The sequence below is a fragment of the Microcaecilia unicolor genome, chromosome 3 (genome assembly GCF_901765095.1).
Source record: "Microcaecilia unicolor chromosome 3, aMicUni1.1, whole genome shotgun sequence".
Lineage (NCBI taxonomy): Eukaryota > Metazoa > Chordata > Amphibia > Gymnophiona > Siphonopidae > Microcaecilia > Microcaecilia unicolor.
This window is the reverse complement of record NC_044033.1, coordinates 433,042,636-433,063,126: the sequence shown is the minus strand read 5'-3', so window position 1 is coordinate 433,063,126 and position 20,491 is coordinate 433,042,636. Positions and strand designations below refer to the sequence as shown.

Sequence of the window (20,491 nt, the reverse complement as noted above, 5' to 3'; positions counted from 1 at the left end):
CGAACAAAATGGGCAATGTGATAATAATGGGTGACTTCAATTATCCAAATATAGACTGGGTAAATGTAACATCGGGACACGCTACAGAGATACAATTCCTTGATGAAATCAAGGACAGCTTTATGGAGCAACTGGTGCAGGAGCCGACGAGAGAAGGAAAAATTCTAGACTTGGTCCTTAATGGAGCGCATGACCTGGTGAGGGACGTTATGGTACTGGGGCCGCTTGATAACAGTGACCATAATATGATCAGTTTTGACATCGACCTTGAAGTAACTGTACACAGAAAGTCAAATACGTTAGCGTTTAACTTTAAAAAAGGAGACTATGATAAAATGAGAAGAACGGTAAAAAAAAAAACTTAGGGGGGCAACTGAGAGAGTAAAAACTGTACAACAGGTGTGGACGCTGTTCAAAAATACCATCCTGGAGGCCCAGGCCATACATATTCCGCGAATTAGAAAAGAAAGACGGAAGTCCAAAAGACACCCGGCCTGGTTGAAAAGTGAGGTGAAGGAAGCTATTAGGGCTAAAAGAAACGCCTTCAGAAAATGGAAGAAGGAACTGTCTGAAAATAACAAGAAACAGCATAAGGAGTGTCAAAGCAAATGCAAGGCGCAGATTAAGAAGGCCAAGAGGGAGTATGAAAAAAAAGATAGCATTAGAGGCAAAAAAACATAGTAAAAAATTTTTTCGGTATATTAAAAGCAGGAAGCCGGCAAAAGAATCGGTTGGGCCGCTGGATGACCGAGGGGTAAAAGGGGCGATCAAGGAAGACAAAGACGTAGCGGAGAGACTGAATGAATTCTTTGCTTCGGTCTTCACCGAGGAAGATTTGGGTGGGATACCGGTGTCGGAAATGGTATTTCAAGCGGACGAGTCGGAAACTTACTGATTTCACGGTAAATCTGGAGGACGTAATGGGGCAGTTCGGCAAACTGAAGAGTAGGAAATCTCCTGGACCGGATGGTATTCATCCTAGAGTACTGATAGAACTGAAAAACGAGCTTGCGGAGCTACTGCTAGTGATATGCAACTTATCCTTAAAATCGAGCATGGTACCGGAAGATTGGAGGGTGGTCAATGTAACGCCCATTTTAAAAAAAGGCTCCAGGGGAGATCCGGGAAATTATAGACCGGTGAGTCTGACGTAGGTGCCGGGGAAAATGGTAGAGGCTATTATTAAAAACAAAATTACAGAGCACATCCGAGGACATGGATTACTGAGACCGAGTCAGCATGGCTTTTGTGTGGGGAAATCTTGCCTGACCAATTTACTTCAATTCTTTGAAGGAGTAAACAAACATGTGGACAAAGGGGAGTCGGCTGATATTGTGTATCTGGATTTTCAAAAGGCTTTTGACAAGGTACCTCATGAAAGGCTACAGAGGAAATTGGAGGATCATGGGATAGGAAGAAATGTCCTATTGTGGATTAAAAACTGGTTGAAGGATAGGAAACAGAGAGTGGGGTTAAATGGGCAGTATTCACAATGGAGAAGGGTAGTTAGTGGGGTTCCTCAGGGGTCTGTGCTAGGACCGCTGCTTTTTAATATATTTATAAACGATTTAGAGATGGGAGTAACTAGCGAGGTAATTAAATTTGCTGATGACACAAAGTTATTCAAAGTCGTTAAATCGCGACAGGATTGTGAAAAATTACAAGAGGACCATACGAGACTGGGAGACTGGGCGGCTAAATGGCAGATGATGTTTAATGTGAGCAAGTGCAAGGTGATGCATGTGGGAAAAAAGAACCCGAATTATAGCTATGTCATGCAAGGTTCCACGTTAGGAGTTACGGACCAAGAAAGGGATCTGGGTGTCGTCATTGATAACACACTGAAACCTTCTGCTCAGTGTGCTGCTGCGGCTAAGAAAGCGAATAGAATGTTGGGTATTATTAGGAAAGGCATGGAAAACAGGTGCGAGGATGTTATAATGCCGTTGTATCACTCCATGGTGCGACCGCACCTTGAGTATTGTGTTCAATTCTGGTCGCCGCATCTCAAGAAAGATATAGTAGAATTGGAAAAGGTGTAGCGAAGGGCGACTAAAATGATAGCGGGGATGGGACGACTTCCCTATGAAGAAAGACTAAGGAGGCTAGGGCTATACAGCTTCCTGTGGGCTGGAAGTATCGGAAAATGAGTATAAGCGTCCTTTAAGTCCAGAGAGCATAGCCAATCGTTTTCTTGAATCATGGGAAGAAGAGTGGCCAGGGAAATCATCCTGAACAATTATGGGACTAGGAATTTGTTCAGGGCCCATAGGTCTAGGATGGGACGCATCCCCCCTGTTTTTTTTCTGCACAAGGAAGTACCTGGAATAGAATCCCTGCTCTTCTTCCCCTGGTGGTACGGGTTTGACTGAATAGGCATTTAGAAGGGCGGAGAGTTCCTCTGCAAGTATCTGCTTGTGCTGAGAACTGAATGAATGAGTTCTTGATGGGCAATTTGGAGGTTTGGAGATCAGATTGAGGGTGTATCCTGACCGGACTATTTGAGGTTATGAGAGGCAACCTCTGACTGCCACGGACACTTATGGTAGCTATGCTCTGCTGGAGCCAGTCAAAAGCTTGTCCTTTGCTTTTGCTGGGGAGCAGTAGGGGCCTTGGGTGCATGCTGTTGACAAGAATGACCGTGCTGGGGTTGAGCCCGAGCAGGCTGGTGAGACACTGGAGTGTACCTACACCTATAATAGGAATAGGGAGCACTCCGGGGCCCACCAAAAAACCTCCTGGATGAGGAGGCGGAAGCAGAAAGCGCCTGGCGGAAGAGAGAAGTCATAGCATCTGTATGCTTCTTGATCTGGTCAACTAGATCTTCCACCTTCTCTCCAAACAGATTATCCCCCCAGAAAGGAAAATCTGCTATCCTCTGCTGAACCGAATGGTCCAGGTCATAAACACAAAGCCATGAGAGTCTGTGCACTGCTACTCCTTGAGCAGAGATCCTGGATGATGCATCAAAAGTATCGTATGTGCCCCTGGCCAAGAATTTACAAAACACCTTCTATTGTTTGACCAGCTGCTGAAAAGGTTCAGCCTGCTCCAGAGGGAAGGCATATCAACCAAACTAGACAGCTGCCGAACCGAGTTTTTAAAGTGGATGCTTGTGAAGAGCTGGTAAGACTGAATACGGGCAATGAGCATGGAAGCCCGATACATTTTCCTTCCAAAAAAATCCAAGGTTCTAGCTTCTCTGGCTGGGGGCGCCGAAGAATAGTCTCTAGAACTCTCGGCTCTCTTGATAGCAGGAGTCCACCACCATGGAGTTGTGGGGTAACCGACACCTCATCAACCCAGGCTTCCCGTGGATCCGGTATTGAGAATCAACCTTCTTGGGAATGATGGGCACAGACAGAGGGGGCACCCAGTTTAGCATGAGGACTTCTTTCAGTACCTTATGCAAAGGAGCTGTCACTACCTCCCTAGGTGGAGAGGGGTAATCCAGGACTTCAAGCATCTCAGCCCTGGGCTCATCCTCCACTTCTACGGAGAATGGAATGGTCAGCCATTTCCCGCACAAAAGATGAAAAGGAAAGGCTCTCTGGTGGAGACAGTCTCCTTTCAGTTGGAGGGGAAGGTTCAGAGGGAATCCCAAAGGACTCATCGGAGAAGTACCTGGGATCTTCCTCTGACTCCCACGAGCGTTCCTCCTCGGTGTCAGAGAGCACTTCCCTCAGTGACTTCCGAGACCGAACCCGCCTCGATGCCGAAGACCCATGGTCTTGAGGGCGATGTCAAGGGGCCAACTCTCACTTGGACTGCGGCAAAGCTTCCTCCACTGATGGGGAACTGGCCTGGGTGGCAGCTGACAGTGGAGCCGCAAGCGGCGCCAAAGTCAGACCGTACTGCAGGTGGAGGGCCAGATATAGCTGCAGCAGACGGCATGGTAGGCGCAAGCACCCCAACGCTGATTTAGTGTGGCGCAGCAGTCCTTCCAGGAATTTCAGAAGGCCCGGATCCGCTCGTCGAGAGCCGCCATCGGTAGAGGCTGCGGGGCCAGTGGGACAGCAGGTTGCAAAACCGGCTGGGGTTAGGGAGCAGGAACTTGACTACTGGGAGACCGATGCGCTGTTACCTCTTGAAAGGAGGGGGAGCGGTCCTCCTGGCATCGACGCTACTTGGGTGCCGAATCCCTCAATGTCCCAGAGCTCTCGACACCATGCGAAGGAAAACTGTGTCGGTGCTTCTTAGCTTTTGCTCGATGCACCTCACCAAGACTCCTCGGTGCCGACGTCAAACCCCCATGTCACCTCGGGGTCAGGTCCGACAATGGTCGGTCCTGGGGGGGCCTGCACAGCAGGAGGCTGTGAGGTGGGTGGAGACCCACTTGATGCCTTGCTGCTCCCAGTATGTCTGGGTCTCTCAGCAGTCATTCCTACCTCTACTCCAGACGTTGGTGCTTCCCTCGATGCAGACGTCAATGCCACCGACCTCAATGCTGATGCCAAAGGACCGGACTGGGCCCCAAAACGTTTTTCTCGTTGGGCTTCTCAAGCAACTTGAGTCCTTTTCTTCATACGAAGACAAAGGGCATAACGAGCTGGGCTATGGTCGGGCCTAAGGCACTGGATACACTACGATTCTGTATCAGTACCTGAGATGGTCCGGCTGCACCGAGCACAGCGTTTGAAGCCACTGGAAGTCTGGTGACATGGAAGAGAAAACGGCTTGAGCAAAATTAAACTCGATGGTGCAAGAGAAAAAAAAAGGCACAAAAAGAGAAGACCCAGCCGAGCACCTAACACGGCAATGGCAAAAATAAAGGAAACTTTAAAAGAGGGTTAAAAAAAAAAAAAAAAACGAAGAAAACAATGGGAAGAGAATTGTTTATTTTTTAAACTAATAAGGAAGAAGGGAAAAATAAAGAAAATACACAAAAATAGTGCAAGGGCACTAGAAGGCTTGTTCCCGGGTGAAAAAAAAAAAAAAAAAAAAAAAAAAGAGGAAAAGGATAACTGTGCTGCTCCTGACACAGAGAAAAACAAACTGAATAATGCGGGCAGGAAGGCACTTCGCACATGTGTGGTCGGGTGCGCAGAGTACCTCAGAAGGCTCTAGCAAACCTTTTTGCTATGCATAATGCCAGTTCCCGAGCAGATGTGGATCGCTGACCAACTTGTGAGAATTATGCAGCTTGCTTGTCCTCGAAGAAAACATTTCACCTAAAATAAAAATGAAAAATCAAAATGGTGTTAACTAGCTGTTAAAAAAAATACGGCTCAAAATTTTGTCTCTAATTTTTTGCAAGCTAAGAGCAAGATGTCACCATGTGTCAAAGCGAATGGAATTTCCCAGAACCAGAGAAGAAACAGCAGATGTCACCATTAACGGACAGTATGTACAGCTGATGGCTTTTTAGGAGCAGAAGGATGAGGGGGGTTGGTACTTGTGTGGTGTAGGAGAGAGAGACCAGTTAAGTGGCAGCAGCTAGAGAGTAAGCAGACAGTGAAAAGACTAGTTATGAAAAACTGCTGCTGACTGAGAGGGCAACATCACACTGAGCGCCAGATCCTTACCCTAGTTGATCCCTCTTCCACCACCAACAATGGCAATAAAAGGAGGATCTCATTCGCAGGGTGAGATAGGAAACGCATGGCCAGGCCAGAGGACACCAGTCTGAACAGAGATAACGGCAGCTCTCCGCCACTGTACCTCTAATTGCCCAACGCGAGGCAACACGGGTGATTGTGAGCCAGATAAAGAATTTGTATCCCCTTGAGAAGCGCTAAGGACCCCCTTGAACCAAGCGACTGGCCTCCACGAACCAGTCGTGTATCAGAGCCACGTTCACGAAGCGGCATCTAAAGGCTCCCCCACCAAGCAAAGCAACAAGTGCCAGAGCCACGTCTATGGTCCAGACACCTGTGGGGTGCATTCCCAGCACAGAAGGGCTGCTGCACCCCAGCGTCCTCTGCAATGAAAGCAGGGAGGCAATTTCTCCCACAGTGGGGAGTGCAGGTGCTGAGAACTGCTGCCAATAAACTGACCTGCAATCCTGAACCACAGGTGCAGAGCACACACTGAAACAGTGAGCCCATCTCAACACAAGCTTGAGCCTGAACATGGACCCGCTTGGAGCTGGAACCTAGGAACCGATCAAGGAAAGGACTCCAGGCAACAGGAAATCCACACAAGACCAATCTTGTACTGGAACCTGCTGGGAGCTGAAGACCTGGGGCTGATCACAGAAAGGACTCCTGACCACATCATACAGGTCTGCAATTAGAACCAAGGATACAGAAGCAGAATGCAACAGGTCGAATGCCACTGAAAATTGGTGAACAGAAGATCAACTACCGACCTCCTGCAAAGAATCCATCACCTGTATACGATTGACTTTAGCTGCTTCCCTTAAGCAAGCCAAGCCAGAGATCCACAACCAGCGCCCTCAACCACCCAAAGAAACTGCCCACTACAGGCCTGAGCTGACCTTCAGGATGGAAACCATGTTAGAACTTATAACCCCACAGTTACAAATAGCCGCCCTCAAGCTAAGCGATTAATCACTCCCGAGCCAGTCGTGTTGCATTATATTTTACAGGCCATCTGGAACATGGAGGGAGTCCCAGCAGGACTTCATCTCGAATGCCTCTATTTCCTGCGCAAACAGTTTTTCATTGGAGACATGAACCTACACCTAGATGATACAGCAGCAGAAGACACTAGAGAGTGTCTGGACGATCATGGGAATTCCTATGCTCCCCAGTGACCAAAACCCACACAAAAAGCTCATGCTCTGGACCTGTTAAACTCCCAGCAGACTGCAACCTAACCATAGGAGATCACAGCTGGGAAGAAATACCTTGGTCAGACCACCTCAGACTTCACCTCACACTTAACTGGAAAGAAAAGTCCCACCAAAAGAGTGCCACTTTCCTCTTATGAGTTGTGTGGTAAGATTGACATTAGGTTGGAAGAGCTAGTATCACAGAACTTCGAAGGATCAATGACCACAAAGACTACTACATTCCCCTCGGAATGGGACGACACATGCAGGTTGACCCTGGATGATACTGCTCCAGTGAAGGAGGAAAAGAAATTTAGAAGTACACCAGCCCCTTGGTTTACGGAAGAACTAAATGAACTGAAAAGCCAGTGCAGACAACTACAACGAGACTGGACCAAGGACAAAATAGAGGACAAAAAGGTAGCTTGAAAGTTATCCACCAAATCTTACAAGGTGAGTATACAACACACTAAATGCAAGTTCTACAAGGATCAAGTAGGATCAGAATACAAAAACACCAAAAAAATTATACGGGCTAGTGAACAGTCTATTAAGACACCAGTTCACTGACTTCAATGAATGACCCCACCCAAAGGCCAACAATTTAGCCACACACTTCAAGAAGAAATCACAAAACTAAGGAAGGGGGTCCCAACAAGATGACAGGACCCTTGAATCACTCATAGAAGAGCTGGAAAGCCCAGTATGAGGGGTTCATCATGGACAGAATGCGGACTTCATTCTACCCACCATCTCACGATCAAGTGGACTGCGCTCTGAAAAATTTCTCCAAGGCCTTCTGCGTCTTGGACAGCTGCCCCAACTACTTGATGAAAGCTGCACCAGACCACTTCATAGAGATGCTGACCACTCACATATCATACATACTTACCAGTGGTTTATTCTTGAAAGAGAAAGGTGCAGACACTGATCAAGAAAAATGACAAAGCTAGCAGGAGTATTGATAAACAAAGAGGACAAGAGGATATACAAATAATAAACAAACTAAAACAATCTCTTGTTATTGAAACTGCAAAGTACTTAACAGTACTAAATTTCTGTGACGTGCAAAGAAATATGATAATGAGAAAAAAGTGCTTTTATTGATGTCATACACCTCTCGAAACAGCTTTTGATAGCAAAGCTCTAGCTATAGTCGGTGTGACTGACCATTTTTGTACGTTTATCTCCACAAGTGTTCAAGCTAAGTAAAGTTTTTTTCATTTCCAATTCATATTTTTGGATCCACTGATGTTATTCCTGTGAAGTTTTAGCAAAAAAGAGAATTGAGATGAAGAAAACTGACCCACGGTTTTTCCTCCTTACCCTATAAATTTACATATTGGGTGGAGGTGTGGGTGCAGAGGCTTTTTCCCTGTCTCATTATCATCATATTTCTTTGCACTTCACAGGAATTTAGTACCGTTAAGTACCTTGCAGTTTCTAAAGCCAGCAGGAGTGATATCTCTAACTACAGGTCAGTGGCTTCAATACCACACCTGACCAACATAATGGAAGGAATCGTCGCCAAACAGCTGATGGACTACCTCAATTTCTTCATCCTGCACTGGTCTCAATCAGGCTTCAGACTCCAGTACAGCACCGAAACAGTGCTCACAAAACTTATAGCCAACTTCAAGACAGAAATCAGCAAAGACAGAAAAATCTTCCTCCTCCAATTCGACATGTCAAGCGCTTTTGACATGGTCAACCACCAGATTCTACTAAGACTACTGGATAAGACTGGCATCGGAGGCAACGTGCATAACTGGCTCAGAGGATTCCAGACCTCAAGATCATACCAGCTCAAGATGGGTGACACTATCTCAACCACCAGATTCTACTAAGACTACTGGATAAGATTGTCATTGGAGGCGAAGTGCTTAACTGGCTCAGAGGATTCCTGACCTCAAGATCATACCAGGTCAAGATGGGCAACACTATCTCATCCATGGAAGCAGACTGCGGAGTCCAGCAGGGTTCCCCAATCTCAACTATGCTATTCAATATTATGATGCTGCTCCTAGACACATTGCTGGTAAAAAATGGCTTAAACCTATTCATATACGCTGAATATATGTCAATATACATCCCATTTGAAAAGAGGCTAGTAGAAATCAGAACAGATCAGACTAGAATCCTGGGACACTGCTTTCAAATTAAAGCTCAAAGAGAAAATACAATTTCTGGATTTGACATCGAATTACTGCAAGGAATTCTTCCCTCAATAACACCATCGAAGGGACTACCTACCAGATCACTGACAAATCTGAAAGTTCTTGGAATCACAGTGGACCGTAACCTGACACTGGAAAAACATGTGACAAATTTCACATCAAAAATGTTTTGAACAATGTGAAAGCTCAAACGAATCAGAAGCTACTTCCTGAAAGAGGTATTCCGCTTGCTGGTCCAAACAAACACTAGTCTATCACATACAGATTACTGCAACACAGCATATGCAAGCTGCAAGGAACAAATATTAAAAAAAAAAAAAAACTCGAGAGGAAGAGGAAGAGAACAGGAGAGATATCTTGGTGGTCTCTTTTTATTCCTTCAGAACAAAAATTCAAATTTTGAGACTAAAAATACAGTCTGCAATGTTTTATGGGACCTAGGAAAACTCCTCTCCTGATGCTACTTACACCTTATGATTTCTCCTGCAATTTTAAAAGTACATAGCCTATTCCCAAAATTCAATGTGGATATATAATGACAGTTAAAAAAAAAAAGCTGCAAAATTAGACATCAAATGATTTCTATATTCTTTTCGAGTCCACTCAATTATATTTTATTTCTTAGGGCACAGAGGAGTTAGATCCCATGAAGTTCCTAATGGTTGAATCCTGTTGGCCTAGTGTTTCCCCTTTTCTACTTGTTACTTGATCTTTGAATCCTTCTACCTATGGCTTTGCTCCTTTGCCTCCTTTTTGCAGCTGTGGTCTAATTTGGAATGCATTATCATTAATTATTCTGCATTTGTGATTATATTGCCTAACATCTGATCTGGAAACAATTAAGCATTCTTTTAACTGTTTCAAGTTGTCGATGTATATTTTCAGTAAAGTGAAATAGTTGGGACCCTCCCCAATCATTCTTTCCTCTTTCATATTTATTGCATATTTTATGCACAACCTTGTTTTAATTGGACAAAAGTTTCCATTCTGTATCTTGTCAGAATGAAAGGCTTATGCTAATGCAGTTTACCCCAACCTAGTCAGTAAATAGCTTTTGCACAGGCACAGGAAATTCAGCCCTGTATAAATAAGGCCCAGACTATTCTCCAATACAAATTTTTATACTGAATCCTTTGTGCTTACCTGTCTTCCAGAATCATATCCACCACTTCTTCCACCAAGACGATCTTTGACCAATGATCGCAAGGCATTTAATGCAGCATCAACAATAGCTTCGCTTGTCCTTCCACCTAAGTACATAAAACACTAAGTTAATAGAAAACTACTGTCTTAAAAATTCATCCTCAAATCCCAACGCCCCCTAGTAGTATGCCTGGGTGGTTCCAAGGAAGCTTTGCCAATCTGTGACCTGAATGGATGCCTCCTTCAAGGTGAACTCTGTGCCTTTTTCTTCTTCTTCCCTATATCCGAGTTCCCTCATTAGCACATTCAGACCTCCATGCAGAGGGAACTTGAACTCTCTACTCCCTACAGCACACATTTTATAGTACTATGGACTAAGATGAAGGACTAGCAAAGTAGTTTTGGGGGCTTTCCCCCCCATTTACTGAATTTTCAAATTACATGTCATTATGGTAAAATTAGGTCTTACCTGATAATTTTCTTTCCTTTAGCAACAACAGATGAATCTAGGAACTGGTGGTGGGTTGTGTCCATCTACCAGCAGGTGGTTATAGAGATAACAGAACTCTTGGGAGTTATAGCAGATGGCGAGCTCCTCTATCAGTTAGTATATGTCTTTTTAAAGCAGTAGAAGTAGGCCAATCAACTCAACTTTAATGTAAAACCCATCCTCACTACAATAAAAGAGAACCAACTAGAAAATTGTAACTATGGAACTGAAGGTGCAACAATGTCTGCCTAAGCAGAGTTTCTTCTTTTTATTTATTTGTCTCTCATATTTGTCTGAATCTGCATTAGAGAAAAAAAAAAAAGAACACAGCAGCGGAAAAAAAAAATAGTCGGCTAACGGGAGGGATCCTGGATTCATCTGCTGTTGCTAAAGGAAAGAAAATTATCAGGTAAGACCTAATGTTACCGTCCTTGTCACAAACAGCAGATGAATCCAGGAACTGGTGGGATGTACCAAAGCCTAAGAAGGGCAGGAAGCCGACATCCCCTGCGCCAACACCTGAGCCCCGAAACGCGCACGGGAAGCAGACATCCCCTGCGCCAACACCTGAGCCCTGAAACGCGAATCTTCCATTGAGGTAACATCCAACCGATAGTGTTTGACAAAAGTATGCCGAGACGCCCAAGTAGCTAGTCGACAAATTTCATCCACATGAAGAGTAGAGGTCTCCACCCAGGATGTCGCCTGCGCCCGAATAGAATGAGCACATAGAGCCAAAGGTGGTTCTCGACCTTGTGACAGACATGCTGAACCAATGGCCTCCTTAATCCAGCGCGCTATAAAGGCTTTGGAGGCTGCCTCACCTCTCTGCGGCCACGAAAGAAAGACAAAGAGGTGGTCTGATCGCCGAAATTCATTGGTGACATAAAGGTAACATAAAAGCACCCTCCAGACATCAAATAGTTGAAGGGATGCAAACTCCCCTGGAAAATCTTCTTTCCGAAACGATGGGAGAAACAGAGTCTGATTGCGATGGAATTCTGAAACTACCTTCAGAAGGAAGCGTCCAAATAGAGACCCCCAAATCTGAAAACTGTAAAAAGGGATCACTACAAGACAAGGCCTGCAGTTCGGAAATGCGCCACAAAAAAAAAACCAACACGTGCAAGATCCTTATCCGTTGCCTTTTGTAAAGGTTCAAATGGAGGCACCTGCAAAGCACCAGGTTTAACCGCCAAGAAGGACAAGGCTGCCGAAGAGGCGGACAAAGATGAAGGCCTCCTCGTAAAAAACTAACCACATCCGGGTGAGCTGCTAAGGAGAATCCGGTTACTCGACCTTGAAAGCAAGCAAGAGCTGCTACTTGCCCTCGCAGAGAATTATACGCGAGGCCCTTAGAAAGATCTTCCTGGAGGAAATCCAATATCACTGAAATTGACGCAGGAAGGGAGAAACTGTCTTCTGCTCACAACACGAAGAAAAGATTTTCCATACTCGGGCCTAAGCGTATGAAGTGGACTGTTTCTGTGCTTGTAGAAGCGTGGTAATCACAGGTTCCGAAAACCCTTTATTTCTCAATCGGTTCCTTTCAATAGCCAGGCCGTAAGACCAAAGCGGGAGGGCCCTGGAACAGTAGATCTGGTGTTACCGGAAGTCGCAGTGGAGTGTCGTGCAGTAAGCGAACAAGGTCTGCGAACCACGGCCTTCGGGCCTAGTCTGGAGCCACCAGGACCACGAGCCCGCGATGATGACTGATGCGATGAAGCACTCTTCCTATCAGAGGCCAAGAAGGAAACACAGAGTAGCCCCTGCTTTGGCCACGGCTGCAGTAGGGCATCAATTCCTGTAGACTCGGGCTGTCTTTTCTGGGAGAAGAACCTGGGCACTTTGGCATTCTGTACCGTGGCCATGAGGTCCATCACCGGAGTTCCCCAACGATGAGAAATCAGACTGAATGCAGCCACCAATAGCGTCGACTCTGCCGCATCCAACAGAGTTTGACTGAGGAAATCTGCCTGGACATTGGACTAGCCCGCAATGAGAGCCACTGATAGGCAAAGAACATGAGTCTCCGCTCACTCCATGAGACGGGCTGCCTCCACTGCTAGACACACACTGCGAGTACCTCCTTGCCGATTGATGTAAGCTACCGTTGTCAAATTGTCTGACAACAGCCGAACAGGTTTCCCTTGCAGGAGATCCTGAAAATCAGTCAAGGCATTCACCACCGCTCTCAACTCCAAACGATTTATGGACTACGCTGCCTCAAGAGGGGTCCAAGTCCCTCGAGTCACTCTGTGTAAACAATGAGCTCCCCAACAGGCCAGACTGGCATCCGTCATGACCACCACCCAATTCAGGGAGGCTAACGGCATGCCCTTCTGCAAAGTGGTCAGGCAGATCCACCAAGACATGCTGCCCCTGGCCGCATCCATCCAGGGCAGACGTTGTTGATAGTCCAGAGGAGGAGACCATCTGCTCAGAAGAACCAACTGCAGAGGACGCATGTGAGCCCTCGCCCATGGCACCACTTCTAGGGTAGCCGCCATAGGCCCCAGAACTTGCACATAATCCCAAACGCGAGGCCGAAGCATCCGTAGCAAGGCGTGCACTTGTGCCATCAGTTTTATTCTCCAGCCATTGGGAAGTAAGACCTTCCCTACCTTCGTGTCGAAGAGCACCCCTAGGTATTCCAAGGTCTGAATCGAACACAGTCAACTCTTGTCCAAGTTGATAATCCATCCAAAAGACTGAAGGAGAGATCACCCTGGAAGGTGGCAGTCCGACTCTCCTGAGGAGAGGTGGCCCGAATTAACTAGTCGTTGAGATAAAGGATGAACCTGAATTCCCTCCTTCCGTAAGAAGGCCGCCATCATCACCATGACCTTTGAAAAGGTGCGTGGCACCATGGCCAGGCCAAAGGAAAGAGCACGAAACTGGAAGTGACGACCTAAAATCGCAAACCTGAGGAACCTCTGATGCGCTCGCTTGCCAAATTGGAATGTGCAGGTAAGCTTCTTTGAGGTCTAGTGCCGTCAAGAACTCTCCCAGCTGAACCGCCGCAATAATGGCTCGTAATGTCTCCATGCTCGCAGAAACTTGTTCACGACCCTTAAATCGAGAACCAGGCAAAAAGTTTCACCTTTTTTTGGTACTACAAAGTAAATGGAATAGCGGCCTTTGAGCACTTCGGGAGGCGAGATGAGCACTATGGCTCCCAACCTTAGAAGTTCTCGCAATGTGGCTAGAACTGCTACCCGCTTTGACTGCGTTCTGCATCGAGACTCCAGAAACAAATTCTGTGACGGGTGCACTGAATTCAAGTTTGTATCCATCCCGCACCACGTCTTAGTACCCACTGGTCTGAAGTTATCTTGACCCACTCTGGGAGAAACAGAGAAAGGCGCCCTCCTATCTGCTGTTCCCCAGAAAGGGCCAGCGCCCCATCATTGTGAGGTGCGAGGAGTGGCTCCCTGTTGACCGGGGGCTCCTGCAGCTCGCTTTTCATTGCAAAAGGAAGATCTTTGCTGGAAACAGGGATGCTGAAAGGAGTCAGAAGTTCGACCTGGGCATTTAAGCGATTACTGAATTTCACGGTGGCGACTCCCATGGTGGAAAATGGGTATAAGATACTGTATCAATGGTATCTGACCCCATACTGGTTGTCACGTATCTTTAAAACTGGCGAAGTGACTTGCTGGCGTAAATGTGGGGCGGTGGGAATGTTTTGGCATGTGTGGTGGGACTGCCCTGAAATACAGCGTTTTTGGATGAGCTTGCAGTCTCAACTACAGGGTGGTCTGGGAGCCTCAGTCATACTGAATCCTGGTTTATGCCTTTTGAATATACCAGTGAGGGGTGGCCGTGGCTCTTGCCATTGCCTTCTCTCTCATATTGTTACAGCAGCCAGGATATTAATTGCGAAGATGTGGAAGGAAGCCACGGTGCCTACCGTGGATCAAGTACTTGTTAAGGTGGACTACTGCTGCTTAATGGATAAACTGACTGCTTTAAGGTGGGGAGGAATAGTGAAGTTTCTTAAAACATGGACTCCATACATAGAGTGGCGAAGACTTTCAGTGTGACATGTGGATAAGGGGGGGGGGGGGGGGTTCAGTACCTAGAGATGGTCATGTATAATTGAGTTACTCCAAGGGGGGTGGGGAAGGGTGTTGTTAAAGATGTATTGCTGAGATGTGACTTGACTCCTGTATAATTCCTGATTTTTCTGTGTATGGAAAATGTTAATAAAAACAATTTACAAAAAAAAAAAAAAAAAAAGTTTGACCTGGGCGATAACGGCGTGCATCCCGAAAATGGGATTTAGTGGATCCCTGTCTGGAAGCTGGCCTAGGCTTATCTTCAGGGAGGCGCTGGGATTTGGACTCCCCCAAATCCTTAACAATTTTTTCCAAGTCTTCTCCAAACAACAGTTTACCTCGAAAAGGCAGACGGATAAGTCGCTGTTTGGAAACCATGTCAGCCGACCAATGACAAAGCCATAACATCCTCCGAGAGAAGACAGCGAAAGCCACACGCTTGGCCGAAGAACGAACCAAGTCATAAAGTACGTCTGCTAAATAAGCCAGCCCTACCTCCATTTGAGAAAAAGCCGGAGCCCCAGAACCCTCTGGCTCCTGAAAAGACTCTTGTCCGGAGTGGAGCCAACGCAGACAAGCTCTAGCAGCATAGGAACTACAAATGGAAGCCTGAAGAGCCAACGAAGCTACCTCAAAGGAACGCTTCAAAGATGCTTTCAGATGTCTATCTTGCATGTCCTTGAGCGCTACTTCACCCTCAACTGGCAGAGTAGTCTTTTTAGTAACAGCAGTAACAAGGGCATCCACCTTCGGTAGGGCAAACTGCTCCAATCGCCCCGACGTGACCGGATAAAGACGAGACATGGCCTTGGAAACCCTCAGAGTGCCATCTGGATCCGCCCACTGAGCAGAAATCAACTCATCAATGGCCTCATGAACTGGAAAAGCCCTAGCTGGATGTCTAGTGCTGGCCATTTTAGGATTCAAAGACTGTGCAGCTGCAACATCCGGGTCTTCAATATTTAAAGCTTGCGAAATTAAGGATGATAACTCAAACCATTACGAGAGAAACTGCACTGGCTTCCACTCAAGGAACGCGTCACTTTTAAAGTATGCACATTAGTCCACAAAATCATTCACGGCGAAGCCCCAGCCTACATGTCTGAGTTAATAGACTTACCACCCAGAAACGCCAAAAGAACATCCCGAACCTTCCTTAACCTCCATTTCCCCAATTGCAAGGGACTGAAATACAAGGCGCTACACGCGTCAACCTTTTCTCACATGAGCACGCAGTTTTGGAATGCACTGCCGCGCAACTTAAGAACGATCCATGAGCAAGCTTCCTTCCGCAGATTATTGAAGACCCATCTTTTTGAAAAAATTTACGGAAAGAACCAAAACACAAAGTCCATACTTACTGTTCATTAATGCATCATACATCCACTTCTGAACTCTCATTCCTGTAATATCACATCACTCATACCTTTACTCACAGAAAGATATATACCATATGTCTTCATGCCTTATTATCACCCTCTAAGCTCCCACTGTCTCCTTCCAACGTTTCAATGTTTGTGTTCCATTATTACATTCCTTGACGACACCTCGATTGTCTCGCATAACTCTGCACAATGTAATCCATAACCAATCTGTAACAAATTGTATTTCTATCATTTAACTCATATTGTAAGCCACACCGAACCTGCAAAAAGATGGGAAAATGTGGGATACAAATACAATAAATAATAAAAAATAATAATCTTTGTGGAAAAGCCGCACCGAAGATTAATCATCCACCTGATCCTGAGGAAGATCAAGCTCCTCAATCTCCTCTCCCACCGCCTGTCTCCAGGACCCCTCAGAGGGGGACACAACAGACGGAGCCACCGATCCTGGGGCCAAGGACCCCTCCTCAGTACCAGGAGTGATCCTTCTCCTCTTAAAAGCCGCCCATCATCCGTCAGGGGCCCCAAGATACAGTTCTCGGTCCCAAGCACTGTCAAGAGTTCAGAGAGACCTGAGGAAGAAAGGGGGAGGGCCCGCTTCATAACAAATGCCTGATTCATCAATAAAACAAATTCTGGAGAAAAAAAATCCCCCGGGGCAACAGGAGCCGCAGGACTGGGACCTGTCCGCATTTCCGACCCCCCCCCCCCCCCCACCAATGCCCTGAGTGAAGGAGAAGGTGGGAGAGTAGGAAGCGCTACTGGAACCGCTTCAGTAGCGCTAGGCAAAATAGCACGCGAACCACGCGCCTCAGCGCAGGAAAACGCTGTCTCCCCGATGGAGGAAGAGCCCTCTGCCCCAGGTACCTCAGCGCACTTGGCGCTGGAAATTCCCGCCGCCAAACGCCGCTTCCCACAGCGGGAACAGCGTTTCACTGTTTCCGCCGCCATGCTGCCTCGAGGAAAAGAACCCGAAGCCGGCACTTACCAGCTGATCCTCCCTGCAGCACTGAATCGGGCTGCAGGAGCCAAAGGAAACCGCACTGGCTCTAATAGCAGCAGAAATCAGGCAGACAGAAGCAATTACTCTCAGCTCTCAAGTTTCCTTTTTTTTTTTTTTTAATAAATTCTATGGTTGGTTTGTTTTTTTTAAGTGAGGAGGGAAAGAGAGAGCAGACAAGAGAGCATTGGAGCCTGTCAGCAGAGAGTACGGGGTGAGGCAGGGACCCTGCAGTAAGGTATACCTCCAAAGAGGACACCTTCAGTCAGACACCCCCTCACAGCTCAACTGGCCAGCGGCCCAGGAGTACTCTCAGTGGCCTTGAATCCAGGAGCTGGAGAAAAGCTGCCCACCCACCTGCTGGAGATATACTAACTGATACAGGGGCTGGCCATCTGCTATAACTCCCAAGAGTTCTGTTATCTCTATCTCCACCTGCTGGTAGATGGACACAACCCACCAACAGTTCCTGGATTCATCTGCTGTTTGTGACAAGGAAAAGTAAAAAAAAAAAAAAAAAACACCCCCCCACACAAATGACCTGTTATCCAACCACTGAATATATAATGCTGTGAAACATAGCTTATATACATAAAATGTGATAGGAATAGCTGTAGAACTTTTAAGTAAAAGAATACTAGCCTGTGCTCAATTTAACAATTGTTTATTAATATATCGATATATGAGGACATACCAAGTCTAAAGAAAGACAAAGAGGGGCATAATCGAAAGCGAACACCCATCTCCATGGGCGTCTATCTCCGAGGATAGGTACGTGAAGGGGCGGGACAGACCGTATTTTCGAAAAAGATGGGCATCCATCTTTTGTTTCGATAATACGGTTGGTGCCGGGCAAATGCATCGGATTTGGGCAGATTTGAGCTGGGTGGTATCGGTTTTCAGCGATAATGGAAACCGAAGGTGCCCAGCTCAAAAACGAACAACTCCAAGGCATTTGGTCGTGGGAGGGGCCAGGATTCATAGTGCACTGGTCCCCCTCACATGCCAGGACACCAACCAGACCTGAGGGGGCACTTGTAATAATTAAAAAAAAAAAAATTAAAATACCTCCCAAGTCCATAGCTCCCTTCCCTTGGGTGCTGAGCCCTCCAAATCCCCCCCAAAACCCACTCCCCACAACTCTACACCATTAGCATGGGTGAAGGGGGGCACCTAGATGTGGGTACAGTGGGTTTTGGGGGCGGTTTGGAGGGCTCCCATTTACCAGCACAAGTATAACAGGTGGGGGGGGGGGGGGGGGGGGGGGGGCTGGGTCCACCTGCCTGAAGTTCACTGCACCCACTAACAACTGCTCCAGGGACCTGCATGCTGCTGTCATGGAGCTGGGCATGACATTTGAGGCTGGCATACAGGCTGGAAAAAAAAAAGTTCTTAAAGTTATTTATTTTGGTGGGAGGGGGTTAGTAACCACTGGGGGAGTCATGGGAGGTCATCCCCGATTCCCTCCGGTGGTCATCTGGGCAGTTGGGGCACTTCTGGACAGAGGCCAGGTCCTTATATAAGGAATTTGGCATTTTAAACACAAAGAATCAAAAGAATACATAAAAAGATTCATTACAGGAGCATAGGTTAGTTTACTACTGACTGCTTACAAATGGTTTATACCTCTTTCACCCCTTGACCAGACTACCCATTATATACTGGAGCTGTAAATTGCTCACAAGTCAAGATACAAATGACTTACAATGTTTTCCTTTCCTAAAGATCTCCATGTCAAACAACAGTATACCCTGCAATTCACATTTATGATAGTAAGATAATGCACACATTAAGCAAAGGGTCATATATAGAGATTCCCTTACTAGATTCTAGCCTAATACTATATTAATAAAGTTTATTTCTAAGGTAGAATTTTTCCACACAGCTACCACTGAGTGAGAATTGCACAGCAGTATGTATGTTTCTTGTATGAATGAGGTAGGCTTTTCTAACAAAAATGGAGTTCTTGATTTTTATTTTACATAATTTTATTATAAATTTTAACTATTTTGTGAACCACTTAATTCTGTATAAGTAAAGCAGTATATCAAGTACAACAATTTATCCTCATGATGGGCCTAATAAGGCAATATTCATGCAACTTCTGAACAGAAGGCTTTCAATATATATGATCGGGGGTGGTGGTGAACACTAACTAATCCATGGCCCTGCGCAACGTAAATTATTCCTGCAGTCTGTCCTCTGAATTCCAAATCTGAATACAGATTTAATTTTGAAAAGAATGAAAAAATTAAATGTTTGTTACTCAAGATGGTGAAATTTTTTCATACCACTTAATTTCCTTTCCTTGAATCTTGCTAGACCAGTCCAGACCAGGGTTCTAAGTTGCACCAGCCCTTATACCAATGATGTGACTGGCCGAGTTCAGTATCTTTAACTCTTATCTGCATGTAGGGAGACACAAACCATTGGTCTGGATTGGTCTAGCATTATATATATATATATATATATATACACACACACACACACACATACTGTACATATGTCCCATCTTCTCCACTCTCCCCCTCCCCCAACAAGTCCTGCATCTCTTCTCCCTCCTCCTCACAGGCAGCTATAATTATTTTCTGTCTCCGTAAGAGCAATGATTCAGAAAGGCAGTCTTTTGCTGGCATCAGGGCTTTTTCTCTGGTGCAGAAATAAGAAGTTGAGTCAGAGGAGACTGGACACAAGTACGTAAGTATTTGTCATACTGGGGCAGACTGAAGGACAATCAAGTCCAGCATCCTGATTCCAACAATAGCCAATCCATATCACAAGTACCTGGCAAGATCATAAAACAGTACAATACATTTTATGTTGCTTACTCTAGAAATAAGCAGTGAATTTCCCCCAAGTCCCTTTTTGGTCTATGGACTTTTCCTTTAGGAAACCATCAAAACCTTTTTTAAACCCCGCTAACCTAACTTTTACTACATTCTCTGGCAATGAATTCAGAGTTTAATTACACATTGAGTGATGAAATGTTTTTTTTCGATTCGTTTTAAATGGAAAAATTAGGATTTACCTGATAATTGTCTTTCCTTTAGTCGAAGCAAATGAATCCAGGAACTGGTGGGTTGTATCTGCCTACCAGCAGGTGGAGATAAAGAACACTGAAAGAAGGCAGTGACCCTGGACATCCAGCTCCTTCCCTCTTCAGTATACGAACATTCCAAAGCATAACAAAAAAGAAACACAACACGAACTTTCCTCACAGTGAACAACCGCTCCCTGAACCAGAGCAAGAAACATGAGCGAAGGAGGGATTATATCAACTCCCTGCTACATAAGTGTCATTATAAAATCTCTGTTTGTAAAAAAAAAAAAAAAAAGGAGGCAGACAGGGAGGGATCTTGGATTCATCTGCTGTGACTAAAGGAAAGAAAATTGTCAGGTAAGTTCTAATTTTTCCTTCCTCTTAACAGCAGATGAATCCAGGAACTGGTGGGATGTATCAAAGCACTCCCTAAAGTGGGCGGGAACATGTGGCTCC

The 20,491-nt window shown here is 45.8% G+C and overlaps 1 protein-coding gene across 1 annotated transcript in view; it reads right to left on the bottom strand.

Annotated features, from left to right (window-relative positions):
• Positions 1-20,491, bottom strand: part of PDIA6 (protein disulfide isomerase family A member 6) — a 121,294-nt gene that overhangs the window by 73,484 nt on the left and 27,319 nt on the right. Inside the window, 1 exon segment of the mRNA XM_030198863.1 lies at positions 10,057-10,163. Coding sequence (XP_030054723.1) covers positions 10,057-10,163 — 107 coding nt within the window.